Raw genomic sequence first — 13757 nt, forward strand, 5'->3', positions numbered from 1 at the left:
AGGGGATGTAGATCTGTTTAAAAGTAGTTCCTTAGGGTGATTCTATTTGTCAGAATACCAGCAGTCCAGTTTAGTAGTGCCAGGATACCAAACACAAATTAGCAGCAGTGGCATGATCCAACAAAAACTTCTAGGCCTTGGCCAAATAGGTATGAGTCAGGGAGTGACCAGGACCCACCAGGATTCCAGGAGTTTTCTGTTGTGCCTCTTTCAACAAAGCAAAGATCAGCAAAGATGAAGATGCTAGACCAACACAAAGCTAGGTATACAGGCTTGCCATCACTCCGTGTTGAGTCCTATTTATACTTTCTCCAAATATCATGTATTCTCCTGTGGGTCTTGCCTGAGCAAAATACCATATGAATCTGTCTTAACAAAATACCTGTGTGTCTGTCTTAGCAAAACACCACATGAGTCTGCATCACATGATATATCCAACAACTTCCACTTCAGAGAATTATAGCAGGCTGGTGACAATGATAGAAAATAATGACAGAAACCCTGAAGAACTACATGGATATCAACCAACCAATTAGGCTTAGAAATTTGATATACTGTTAGCACTCTGGCTGAAATATTGTCAGTGCAGGCAAGACAAATAGAAACACTAGGACACAGAAAAAAGAAGGACATGAACTTAGCTAAATGTTTCTTTAAAAAAAAAAAGGTAAAAACATGCTTTTGCAAACTTTAAAAACTTGCTATTTAATACTTCTCAAAAGTGATTTTTAGAAGGAAAAGATAATCTCTAGGCTGGTAATTGTTCAGTATGATCTAAATTTTATTCAATCTTATTTAAAATTTAGACCCATTACTATTTTTGTACAGTGATTCAAGTATGAATTGGGTTCCTTCCTATCTTTTGGGCATATAGTAGATGCCTGCGATACTATGGTAGGCTTAATGAGCAAGCATTTTCTTCTAATAGGAGAGGCAGTAATGAACAGTGTGAAAAAACAGCACATTGGAAGAAGGAATTAGGGGATCTTGCAGTGTTTGATATTGTGTACTTAGAATTTAAGAGGGTTATTAAATATATTTAGAAATTAATAAATATATCTTTATACCTTGGCATCTTTAGTACCTTAATGCAGGTATGTTATAATATCAGCTTCATTGAAAGGAGAGAACCTTATGAATATTTTGCATGCTAGAGATGAAGTTGAGGGTAAACCTGCTTCATTTTATGCAGTCCTCATTTGTTTAGTCATTACTGCTGATCCCATTAGGGACAAATCCTCATTGCCTTTATTGCATAAACCTAATGCGCAGGACATTTGGGCTAAAGAGTCATTACTAAACTGCTAGGTTAATTAAGTATGAAGGCAAGTATCTTAGTAAGTTTTGAGTTGAGTCGTTTATGACTTGAAAAATTGTATAATAATTTCTACTTGTACTGCTTCATGTGAGATTATAAACATTCTACTTTATTATAAATAAATATTTAAACAGCATAAGATCTCATTGTAGATTTTTGTTTTTCTAGAAGTATGACTTATTAGGAAGATACTCTGCTTGCTTGCTTTCTCTCTCTCTCTCTCTCTTTCTTTTCTTTTCTTTTCTGCTTGTGGACGTTGTACATCGTGGTGCGGAGCCTAGTGCGCACCACGATGTACAACGTCCACAAGCAGCCTTCCTATCTTTTGGGCATATAATAGATGCCTGCGATACTATGGTAGGCTTAATGAGCAAGCATTTTCTTCTAATAGGAGAGGCAGTAATGAACAGTGTGAAAAAACAGCACATTGGAAGAAGGAATTAGGGGATCTTGCAGTGTTTGATATTGTGTACTTAGAATTTAAGAGGGTTATTAAATATATTTAGAAATTAATAAATATATCTTTATACCTTGGCATCTTTAGTACCTTAATGCAGGTATGTTATAATATCAGCTTCATTGAAAGGAGAGAACCTTATGAATATTTTGCATGCTACTGCTTGTGGACGTTGTACATCGTGGTGCGGAGCCTAGTGCGCACCACGATGTACAACGTCCACAAGCAGTTTTTAAAAATGAAAGTTTTTTTAACTGATTATCCAATTTTAAAGAATGTGCAATATGATCATTTAGGTGGAAGTGAAAAAATAGACTATGTTACAAAGATGTTAAGAAAATGTAACATTTTATTTTAGAACAAAGGAATTCTTTGGTAATTTCCTCTTATATGGTTGATATGACCATGGCTTGAAACTTTCTCCATAGAAACTAATGTCCTTTCTCTTATAAGTTGGGTTGTTTTACTTTGTGAAACAAGTTTTGACAAAAAGTACTGTGATTAAAATCCTTGAACTGCTTGTGGACGTTGTACATCGTGGTGCGCACTAGGCTCCGCACCACGATGTACAACGTCCACAAGCAGGATTCACTTGTTTAAAATGGGTAATTTCACTTAATCATTTCAAGAATTGTGGTACTTTATGTATATTAATAAAACACTGCCTGTGTATCATCTGCTTTTAAGAATTTGATATACAGTAAGGAGGAATGGAGGAATGGTTGATGTAATAGAGATTGTCTTAGCTCTTAGTCATGGTAAACCTGGAGAAACAGCAGAGAATCAAGGTCAGAGAACTACTTAAATAACAGGAAGTACAGTTCATGGACACGGAGTACTTGGAGTTAGTATATATTTTATTTTTAGTACCATTGAATTTTTTTTTCTTTTTTTTTTTTAGATTTATTTATTTATTATATGTAAGTACACTGTAGCTGTCTTCAGACAGTCCAGAAGAGGGAGTCAGATCTCATTACAGATGGTTGTGAGCCACCATGTGGTTGCTGGGATTTGAACTCCAGACCTTTGGAAGAGCAGTCGGGTGCTCTTACCCACTGAGCCATCTCACCAGCCCAGAATTTTTTTTTTTTTTTTTTTAAGGACTGAATTTGTTCCCCTCTACCTAATTGTCCTAGAAAGTAATGAGAAAATACCTCCAGATTGAACTAATAGGATTACTATGCTAAAAATAAATGTTTATGATTTGTTTGTCTTTGTTTCTTTTAAAAAATTGAACGGCGGTGCATTTTGTTAGTTAAAAATTTATATTTGCTTATAGTTTTCAATATTTCATTTTGATGTCTACAGAAAGGATAGATACTCGTTTAAATTTATAGCTTCATCTACTACTAAGATGAAAGTTAATATGTTTTTTCACTCATTTTTAAAAATGAAAGTTTTTTTAACTGATTATCCAATTTTAAAGAATGTGCAATATGATCATTTAGGTGGAAGTGAAAAAATAGACTATGTTACAAAGATGTTAAGAAAATGTAACATTTTATTTTAGAACAAAAGAAATCTTTGGTAAGTTTCTCCTAATATGGTTGATATGACCATGGCTTGAAACTTTCTCCATAGAAACTAATGTCCTTTCTCTTATAAGTTGGGTTGTTTTACTTTGTGAAACAAGTTTTGACAAAAAGTACTGTGATTAAAATCCTTGAAAGTTGACTAAATCCTTTCTTTCCATTCTGCTATTTGTTTTATTCATTCTTTTTTTTCCTTTTTCTGCAACTTGTATCTTTAGATCCAAAGGCAGAAACCAGATTATATATCACAGTTAATGACTTTGAATTTCATGTCTACAATCGGTCTGATCTTTATGGACGCCTTCAAGAATTGTTTGGTTTGGAACCAACTATAATTCCACCCAAGAAAGATGATGATAAAACCCGGGAAAATGGGAGAACAAGAACGCAGTCCAAAATTGAAAGGTTCAGTTTAATACTTGAATCTTATACATTTCTAATGTTTAAACTCTTTTTAGTAGAATATCATTAACATTGTTCACCTAAACAGAATATAATCTCTTTGTTTTAGATAGCTATATAATCGTTCAAAAACTGAAGTAATGAAAGATTAGTTTATATAAAAAGCCCTGTCTCTTTTCTTTTCTCTATATTACTTTTCTCCAGATTCAGACAGTTATTATTAATTTGCCTTTTATCTTTTAATATGTGTATGTAAATATATACCATATTTATGTATTTGAAGTACACAGGTAAATATTATGTTTATGAAAATCATGTGTGGTCTCTTGTCCTAATGTCATTTTTCTTTGATTTGTTGTCTCTCTCTCTCTCTCTCTCTCTCTCTCTCTCTTTCTCTCTCTCTCTCTCTCTCTTTTCTCTGTCTCTCTCTCTCTCTTTCTTGTGGTGCTAGAGATTACCCAGGGCCTTGGTCATGCTAAGTGAGCATTCTACCATTTGCTAATCCCCAGCCCTGTGATCTGTTATTTTGGAAATATATGTTGAAATCTTTCTGTATCTGTGTACCTTAAATATATAACAATTTTACAAAGGAAAATAGAATATGCTCTATGTGCTATAAAAATGTGTATTACTATCACTTATCTTTGTTTATATATATGTTGTTAAAGTTGAGAGTCAGAACAGGAATAGAGAAAAGAAAGTCTATTGTAGAAAGACAGATAAAACTTTAAGAAGGCACTTAAAATAATACTCAGAATCAGCATAATGTTCAGTGCACAGTAATTTAGTCTGAGTCTTGGAAAATAAGCCATAATTAGAAAGTTATTAGTAAATGAAATGACTCATATACTCTTTCTAGTGAAATGAAAGTTTCTTAAATTAAAAATTTTATTCAAAAGGATTATTTTTGTCAAACTATTATTTTCAAATGCAGCTCATTTTAATTTTAACTTGTTATATTTTAGAGACACTCTTATTTATATTTTTTAATCTGAAAGATGTTGCATTGTATGAAATATTCTGATTTTTTTAAGAGAAGAAAATCTTGTTATTGAAACAAAATGCATATGACAAAACAAGCCAGTGCTAGAAAGGCAAATATTATATAATCTTGTTTACATGTTGAGTTTAAAAAATAAATTTGTTTTTACTCAGCTAGGCATGGATACAAATGTGAGTTTTAGATCAGCTATAGTGAGACCCTTTCTTTAAAAAAGTAAAAAATAAAAAGAAACTCCCAAAGAATAAAATATTGTTTAAAAATAAGTAGAGAAAAGATAGCCAACAACACAGGCTCCCTCCCCCTGAGTCTTAAACTCAGAGAAACCGGGTGGGATTGTGGTTCCCAGGGGCCAGAGGTGATGAAGGCCATCCTGACTTATATCTTGATGGCATACGACACCTGGTTGCTGTAATACCTTAGCTGTGTTATAAAGTAGGGTGATGCCACAGTACAAAAATAATGTCATGTTCTACTTTAGAGTGTTCTTCTAGAAAGGTCGTTTTTCACTGCAGCTTCAAAAATAAACCAGAATGAAAAAGTACAGGCTAAGAAATCCTTTTAGGGATCATGCTGTCTTCATATGGTTATTGTTTTGTTTACTTGAATACTCTTTAGATGTATTTGGAAAATGAAGCTGGCGTTAGTGATGTATGATGTGAGGTAGTTTAATTTTGTACTCTTAGGTATTTAAGATTTTCTTCATGTCAGTTTTATTTTTCTCATCAGAGTTAAAGTAAAAACAGAATCTCAAGACCCCACATCTTCATGGAGATCACTTATCCCAGTCATTAAGGTCAATGTGAGCACAGTAAGTAAATTATGTTGGGTTATGTTTGGCAGGTTATCGCAGAGAACTTACTTTTTGCAAATCAAAGTCCATGTAAGAAAAGAAAGCAATTTTGTGTACATTTTTTGTTCCTATTTCTGTAGCATGTGAATGAGCTGTTTTCACACCAGCTCTACATTTGGATGCTTATTAAATCTGAAGGGATATTTACAAGTGTTTAAATTACTCTAAACTTATCTCTAGATTTCTTTAAATGTTGGTTTAAATGGATGATGATTATTTTAAATAATGATTTAAGTAGCATATACAGCTAAAGTGGAAGTTGTTGCATAAAAATGTTCCTAGTTCAGCTAAGGAAAACAATGACTAGACTATGTTGGTATAATATCTCTTTTTATGTTTTTAGGGACGTTTGGCCTTTGGGAATCATTATCAACCTCAGACTCTATGCATCAACTTTGATGATGCATTCTTAACTTATACTACAAAACCACCTTCAAGTCATCTTGACCAGTTCATGCACATTGTGAAAGGAAAGCTTGAAAATGTTCGAGTCATGCTTGTTCCTAGTCCAAGATATGTCGGCCTACAAAACGATGAGTAAGTAAACATCATGAAAGTGGTAACTTCTTCCTGCTAATATAAGTATCCACCGGAGCCTCTAGCAGCCTTCTCACATCTATGGTAGAAGTTGTACAGCAAGTACAAGGCTTTCCAGTTGTTAAAGTCTTTGTGCTAAGAAGTGATAGTTAGACTTCCCAGTGTGTTTCTGGGTAGTTAGTACTATAATTATTTTACTCTCTTTTGCTCACTTATTTTGGTTTAAATTAAGCTCTGATGATGTTAAGATATGCCCATTAAAGGTGTATTTTTCTGTTTAGAAAGCTTAGATAAATAATAAAATGAAGAGATTAATTTATAGTAGATTTAGTGAAAGTTGAAAATAGATTAATGGTTAGGATATGCCCATTAAAGGTGTATTTTTCTGTTTAGAAAGCTTAGATAAATAATAAAATGAAGAGATTAATTTATAGTGGATTTAGTGAAAGTTGAAAATTGATTAATGGTTTTTTTTTTTTTTTTGAAAATTTGGTTAGAGTGGTCTAATTTTGAGACAACCATTTAATTTTTCTTTGAACCTCAAAGAGTGTCCCCATGCTGAAATAGCTGTTCTAGTTAGAAGATAGGTTGCCTGAGAATGCACAGCAGACCCACTACTGTGGTGAGATGCTGTGCAGCAGGAAGGGACCAGGTCTGAGGAGACAGCCCTTCTATAACTCCTGTCAGTCTTGTCTTTACCTCTGGAATAACGGTCCCCATTCCTCATATTTTTTCAGTCTCTTCTTTTTTATGATAAGTACTCTGGCTGAAGTTGTGTAATTTTAATATATATATATGGAAACTTTCTATTGTGATGTTTCAGCTTTTTCTTTGTTTTATCAGCCATGTAAGTTTTTATGAAATTATGGAAAGCAGCTTTTAACTCTTGGCCGATATGCTGCTAAAATAAAATCTCCAGGATCAGCTAGTATGGTAGAGAGGTTTCCCCTATATTAGTTCTAGGCGACCATGTGTCTACTTCACCTAACTCTTAGACTTGATTAAAGATGTTCTGGAATTTGGTAGATGAACAAAACTTTGTATTAATAGGTCAAGTGTAATGAACAGAACTGTAGTTTTAAATAACTAGAGAGATAAGAAAGTGTTCTCCTATTAATAGTTCATATAACATTATTTAAAATTGTATTTTTCAAAAATGTAGATACTGGGTGCCATGCCTTTCATTTTAGCACATAAGAGGTAGGCAGATAAGGAAGGAGTTCAAGGTCCGATGTGGTTAGTGAGTCTCAGGCCTTAGGCTACATGAAATTATATTTAAAAACAAAGCAAAACAAAACAAAAACTCCCACTAGTTTGGCTTACCTTTTGTGGCTTTCTTAAGCCTTTATTTTGTGGTATTTAGAAGAAAATTATTGCATTCAGATATGCTGCTATCTAATGATGGAAAGATGGATTTTTATGTAGTAGACAATAATATGGGATATGGCAGAGAAGCTGTTAACTCTGAAGTTTGAGAGAAGGAAACTTAGAGAAGCATTCATGTCAAATTTTAAGTTCAGGATAATTGCTTTACATTTATTTTATTAATCAGTGAAATACTCTTAGAGAAAAGTAATTAAATTGTTATAGATAAAAATGACAATTCTTTTGTTTCTGAATGACTACAGTACATTTTGCTGGTTGATTAGCTATTACTTAGGCTTATAATGATAGTAATATAAATTATTTAAATTTTGCCATAAAAGCAGAATTTGATTATTATAATTATTATTTATTTCAGTAATTATTGTTGTGTTTAACCTCCATTTTAATTAAATATATTTCATTTCAAACTTAAAGTGAAGTCTCTAAGCCAATTGTTTTCTTCCTAAACTAATTTACCAATAAAATTTAAGTCATTTTATCATTTAACCTGATGTAAAATACAACTAGAGTAACTTTGTATAGTGCTTGTCTGTGTGAAAGATGTTCTTTTCCTTTTAAGATAACCTGTCATGTGCTTTGTAGGTTTTTTCCTTCTTTCTTTTCACTCTTGCTCACTGTCCACTAGACTGCAGAGCACTTTGTAGTCTAAGATGTATCTCGTGTGCCTCATCCTTGTTTCCATAGACCCCCGAGACTGATGGGAGAAGGGTTTGTGGTGCTGCAGTCAAATGATGTTGACATCTACTATTACATGGATGAGCCAGGTATGTCCTCTTTGAAAGTCTGTCTGTCGTACAGGAATGGCTCTGTTTCTTCCCTGAAGTGCTGTTGCCTACATATTGGAAATCTTCTGAAAGTTAGCATCAGTAAGTTAGAAATTTGACTATGAGAGTGTTAAATTTCTTTGAAAAAAGATGTCCTGTCTTAAGAGTTGAGTTATTACACTACTATTCTATAAAATAACTCATTTCTACAGATACCTTAAAAATTGATGCAGGTAATTCTAAAAAACCCTTAGGGAATGTGGAACCGGGTCGTTCATCTTAGTTTAAAGGAGAAAATCACAATTGTTAGACTTGAACTTTAAAACTTAAAAATTGAGACCTAGCTACTTTGAGTGTTTGATAGATGGCTTCCACTTGAGAAAAGTACCTAATATTGGATTGTTTCAGCTTCTGTTCTTTTTGCCACCAAGGGCTTTGTGTGGTCACACACCCTAATTTTTCAGTATAGGACCAGGATTTTACTTGCCTTTTTATTATGACATTGCAGAAACAATGGTGCTCTCAAGGGCCCTCCCCTGACTCCTTGATCACTAATTAAGGAAATGCCTTACAGCTGGATCTCATGGAGGCATTTCCTCAACTGAGGCTCCTTTCTCTGTGATAACTCCAGCTGTGTCAAGTTGACACAAAACTAGCCAGTACAATTTTCTAAAGTTATTCTTTATATAGGTAAATAGTAAGTATATTATTTAAATGAAATCATGGAATTTTAATTTGAACACAGTAAATTTAATATATAACATACAAACAAAACAAAACAAAAACCTTTTAGGGACTTACAAAATTTTAAGTATAAGGTTTCCTGAGATTCAAACATTTGAACTGCTAGTGTATAGTGGTTTTAACTAATTGCCTTTATCTGTTCTGGAATACAGGACTTGTTCCAGAAGAAACAGAAGAGAGTACAGAAGGGGAAATAAGCAGTGAAGATTGTAAATTACAAGACTTACCTCCATGCTGGGGGCTAGACATCGTTTGTGGTAAAGGGACAGACTTTAACTATGGACCCTGGGCTGACAGGCAGAGGTACTTGAGTGATTATATTTCTAATAATCTTTCAAGTACATTGAGATGTTATTTTTTATAGAATACTAGCTTAATGTTTTAAACTATTTCTATTAGTTTTTAATTATGTGTATTCATATGTGACTGTGGGTGTGTGCACATGAGCTCAGGTATCCATAGAGGCCAGAGGATCTCCTGGGGCTGGAATTACAGTCAGGTTTGATATGCTCATCATAGGTGCCAGGAACCAAACTCAGGTCCTCTGGAAGAGCAGCTGAGCCATTGCTCTACTCCCCCTCCCCCACCCCACTCCTGCCCGGCTTAGTTTTTGTAACTTATTTACTTTGTGGCAAAATAAGTTTTTACTGAACACTTTGATCCAAATATTAACTTGTTTATGGAGAAACCACAAACAAGCTGCAGTGAGCAGCCTACTTACTGGTTCTTTTGTTTTATTTTTACATTTCATTAATGATTTATTTATTGACCCTCTAAGAGCCTGGGGTTTTGGGGGTATATAGATTCAGAAATGAAAGACTTGGTAAAATGGAAGACATAGCTTTAGTGAAGCTTTAATTCATGAGGGAAGGGTCTTAGTGACAGGCTAGAAAAACAGTAGTGGTTTTCTAGGAATGAATAGCAAAGCATCACTGGGTATAGATTCAACAGTGGAGACTTGTCCAATCAAGTTCTGGAGGCCAAGAATCCCACTTGGCAGTATCAGCAGAGTTGGTGCCCTCTGGCCATCATGAGAGGAGGATATGTCCCAGGCCTCTTTTTGAAGCTGAGGCAACATGTGATGTCTCTGTAACCATATACAGTCATGTTCTAGACGCTGGGCTTAGGATTTAAACATGAATTGTTTTAGAGCACAGGTTAGCTTGTAACAAACTATTTTGCATTATGGTTATCACAGTGAATGAAAAAGGCCTTATTAGATGACGTGTGGGTGTAGTTTATGAAGGAAGTAGAGATTTTCTAGGGGAAGAAAAATGGTGTGAATCATCAAGGAAAAATGAGTAGGGATAGTAGAAAATTGTCCTGAGGGTCTCATAGGTAGTTCAGAGTTCTATAATGAAGACATTTCAACTCTCCAGAGGCCTAGGTAGGAGAATTGTGAATTGGAGGCCAGTCTGAGCCATGAAGTGAGACCCCAACTAAAAGCCATGAGCTGAGGTTCCGAGTAAATGGTACCTTGTCTACCTAATTGCGAGGCCTAAAGAAAATAAATAAGTAAATAAATAAATAATAATTGCTCATATGGATTTTACAGTAATGAGGATTATCTGAAAGGCTTGCTTATTTGAGGTAGGGGTTCTTGTTCAAGCTGACTTTACACTCTGGATTCAAGTGATCCTTTTGCTTTAGTCTCTTGACTATCTGGAACTTGTCCTGAGTATCATACCTGTCTACCTGGAAGACTTTTTTAAATTAGTCATCTGTTAATTTAAGTAACTTTTATTTGTAATAGGTTATGACCGTTTACTACTTTTGAAGAATTTTAAAGGTGACATTTAGCACTGTGTTTTTTAAAGTGGCATTTTACATTGCTTAGAATTAGTTTAGTTTTGAATTTGTGCTCTAGCTTTCTTGTAGAGAGAAAAGTCAAGCCCCTCACTGAATCGGGAATTATTAACCTGTTGAAAGAGTGGTGATATTTCTGTTGATGCTGTCTTAGTTAGGGTTTCCCTTGCTGTGCACAGACACCATGACCAAGGCACCTCCTACAAGAACAACATTTAATTGGGGCTGGCTTACAGGTTCTGAGGTTCAGTCCATTATCATCAGTCATGGCAGGAAGCATGACAGTGTTTAGGCAGGCACAGTGCAGTGGAGCTGAGAGTTCTACATCTTCATCTGAAGGCATACAGGAGAAGACTGGCATCCTCAGGCAGCTAGGAGGAAGCTCTTTAAAGCCCACACCCACAGTGACACACTTCTTCCAACAAGGCCACAGTCCTAATAGTGTTGCGGCCGAGGCCAAGCTTATTCAAACCACCACAGATGCATTGATTCTTTTTATACTTTTTTAGTTTCAAAAGAACTTCCTGGCTTCTGTTGTTGGAATAATTACACACTTTGTCAAGTAATATGGAATTTGTTCTTACTTTTTAAAAAATGGCATTAGATTATGGGATGGACCCCCGTATGGGGCAGTCTCTGGATGGTCCATCCCTTCGTCTTAGCTCCAAACTTTGTCCCTGCAACTCCTTCCATCGATATTTTATTCCCTATTCTAGGGAGGAATGAAGTATCCACGAGTTGGTCTTCCTTCTTGATTTTCTTTTTTTTTTTTTTTTTTGGTTTTTCGAGACAGGGTTTCTCTGTGTAGCCCTGGCTGTCCTGGCACTCACTTTGTAGACCAGGCTGGCCTCGAACTCAGAAATCCGCCTGCCTCTGCCTCCCAAGTGCTGGGATTAAAGGCGTGCGCCACCACGCCCGACTCTCTTCTTGATTTTCTTGTGTTTTGAAAGTTGTATCTTGGGTATTCTAGGATTCTGGGCTAATATTCACTTATCAGTGAGTGCATGCATATCAAGTGACTTTTGTGATTGGGTTACCTCACCCAGGATGATGCCCTCCAGGTCCATCCATTTGCCTAGGAATTTCATAAATACATTATTTTTAATAGCTGAGTAGTACTCCATTGGGTAAATGTACCACATTTTCTGTATCCATTCCCCTGTTGAGGGACATCTGGGTTCTTTCCAGCTTCTGGCTATTATAAATAGGGCTGCTATGAACATAGTGGAGCATGTGTCCTTATTACCAGTTGGAACATCTTCTGGGTATATGCCCAGGAGAGGTATTGCTGAATCTACTGGTAGTACTATGTCCAGTTTTCTGAGGAACCGCCAGATTGATTTCCAGAGAGGTTGTACAAGCTTGCAATCCCACCAACAATGGAGGAGTGTTCCTCTTTCTCCACATCCTCTCCAGCATCTGCTGTCACCAGAATTTTTGATCCTAGCCGTTCTGACTGGTGTGAGGTTCGAATCTCAGGGTTGTTTTGATTTGCATTTCCCTGATGATTAAGGATGTTGAACATTTTTTCAAGTGCTTCTCAGCCCTTCGGTATTCCTAGGTTGAGAATTCTTTGTTTAACTCTGTACCCCATTTTTTAATGGGGTTATTTGAATTTCTGGAGTTCAGCTTCTTGAGCTCTTTGTATATATTGGATATTAGTCCCCTATCAGATTTAGGATTGGTAAAAATTCTTTCCCAATCTGTTGGTGGCCTTTTTGTCTTATTGACAGTATCTTTTGCCCTACAGAAGCTTTGCAATTATACACCAGCAAGATTTTACTGAAAGGATCCTGATATAGCTGTCTCCTGTGAGGCTTTGCCAGTGCCTGGCAAATACAGAAGTGGATGCTCACAGTCATCTATAGGATGGAACACAGGGCCCCCAATGTAGGAGCTAGAGAAAGTACCCAAGAGCTGACAGGGTCTGCAACCCTATAGGTGGAACAACAATATGAACTAACCAGTATCCCCAGAGCTCGTATCTCTAGCTGCATATGTAGCAGAAGATGGCCTAGTTGGCCATCATTGGGAAGAGAGGCCCCTAGGTCTAGCAAACTTTATATGCCTCAGTACAGGGGAAAGCCAGGGCCAAGAAGTGGGAGTGAGTGGGTAGGGGAGCAGGGTGGGGGAAGGGTATAGGGGACTTTTGGGATAGCATTTGACATGTAAATGAAGAAAATATCTAACAAAAAATAAATAAGTTAAAAAGAAAAAAGAAAAGTATACTCTAGCAACATGAAGAATATTGCTCTCTAACCTAAATTACTAAGCTCCATTGATGCTCAAGTTTAATAAGTAATCTAATAGAACTTAGTGATCATAATGGCATATTTTCAATGTTTTCAAAAATTTATTTCATTTTTGAACAACTGTTTAACATTGATTTATTTTGATAATATAGTTTTTTTTAAAAGATATTTCTATTATATATACAGTGTGTGTATATGCCTGCAGGCCAGAAGAGGGCACCAGATCTCGTTGTATATGGTTATGAGCCACCATGTGGTTACTGGGAATTGAACTCAGGACCTCTGGAAGCAGACAGTGCTTTTAATTTGTAAGCCATCTATCTATCTCTCCAGCTCCGGTTTTTGAGTTTTGAGACAAGGTCTCTCTACATAGCTCTCCATGCCTGAGACCTCACCGTGAAGACCAGGGTGACCTCAAACTTAGAAAGTGACCTGTCTCTTCTCCTGAGAGCTGGGATGAAAGGTCTACTCCACCAGTCCTGGCATATAAATTCACTTTAGAGACTGGCTGATCTTTGTATTATTTAGAAAAATGATACTGCAGTTAATGTGCGACAGAACTTCACTTTCACAACCTCCTCTAGCAGGTTTTCCCTTTGTTGCAAGAGAATCCCAGTGCATTTTTCATTTAGTCTCAGAGCCATTTATGTTCATAAAATCACAAGGCTTAATTTTCAGTGTGCTTTTGTTCATGTGAGTAGTGTTT

At 35.7% G+C, this 13757-nt stretch overlaps 1 protein-coding gene across 11 annotated transcripts in view; it reads left to right on the forward strand.

The window, feature by feature from the left end:
* Positions 1-13757, forward strand: part of Kiaa1109 (KIAA1109 ortholog) — a 191668-nt gene that overhangs the window by 17839 nt on the left and 160072 nt on the right. For all 11 annotated transcript variants that reach the window (XM_029475239.1, XM_021157454.2, XM_029475245.1 and 8 more), the window contains exons 7-11: positions 3526-3712; positions 5439-5520; positions 5906-6099; positions 8170-8249; positions 9146-9296. In XM_029475239.1, coding sequence (XP_029331099.1) covers positions 3526-3712; positions 5439-5520; positions 5906-6099; positions 8170-8249; positions 9146-9296 — 694 coding nt within the window. The remainder of the gene's footprint in view (positions 1-3525; positions 3713-5438; positions 5521-5905; positions 6100-8169; positions 8250-9145; positions 9297-13757) is intronic.

This window comes from Mus caroli, chromosome 3, assembly GCF_900094665.2.
Source record: "Mus caroli chromosome 3, CAROLI_EIJ_v1.1, whole genome shotgun sequence".
NCBI classification, from domain to species: domain Eukaryota; kingdom Metazoa; phylum Chordata; class Mammalia; order Rodentia; family Muridae; genus Mus; species Mus caroli.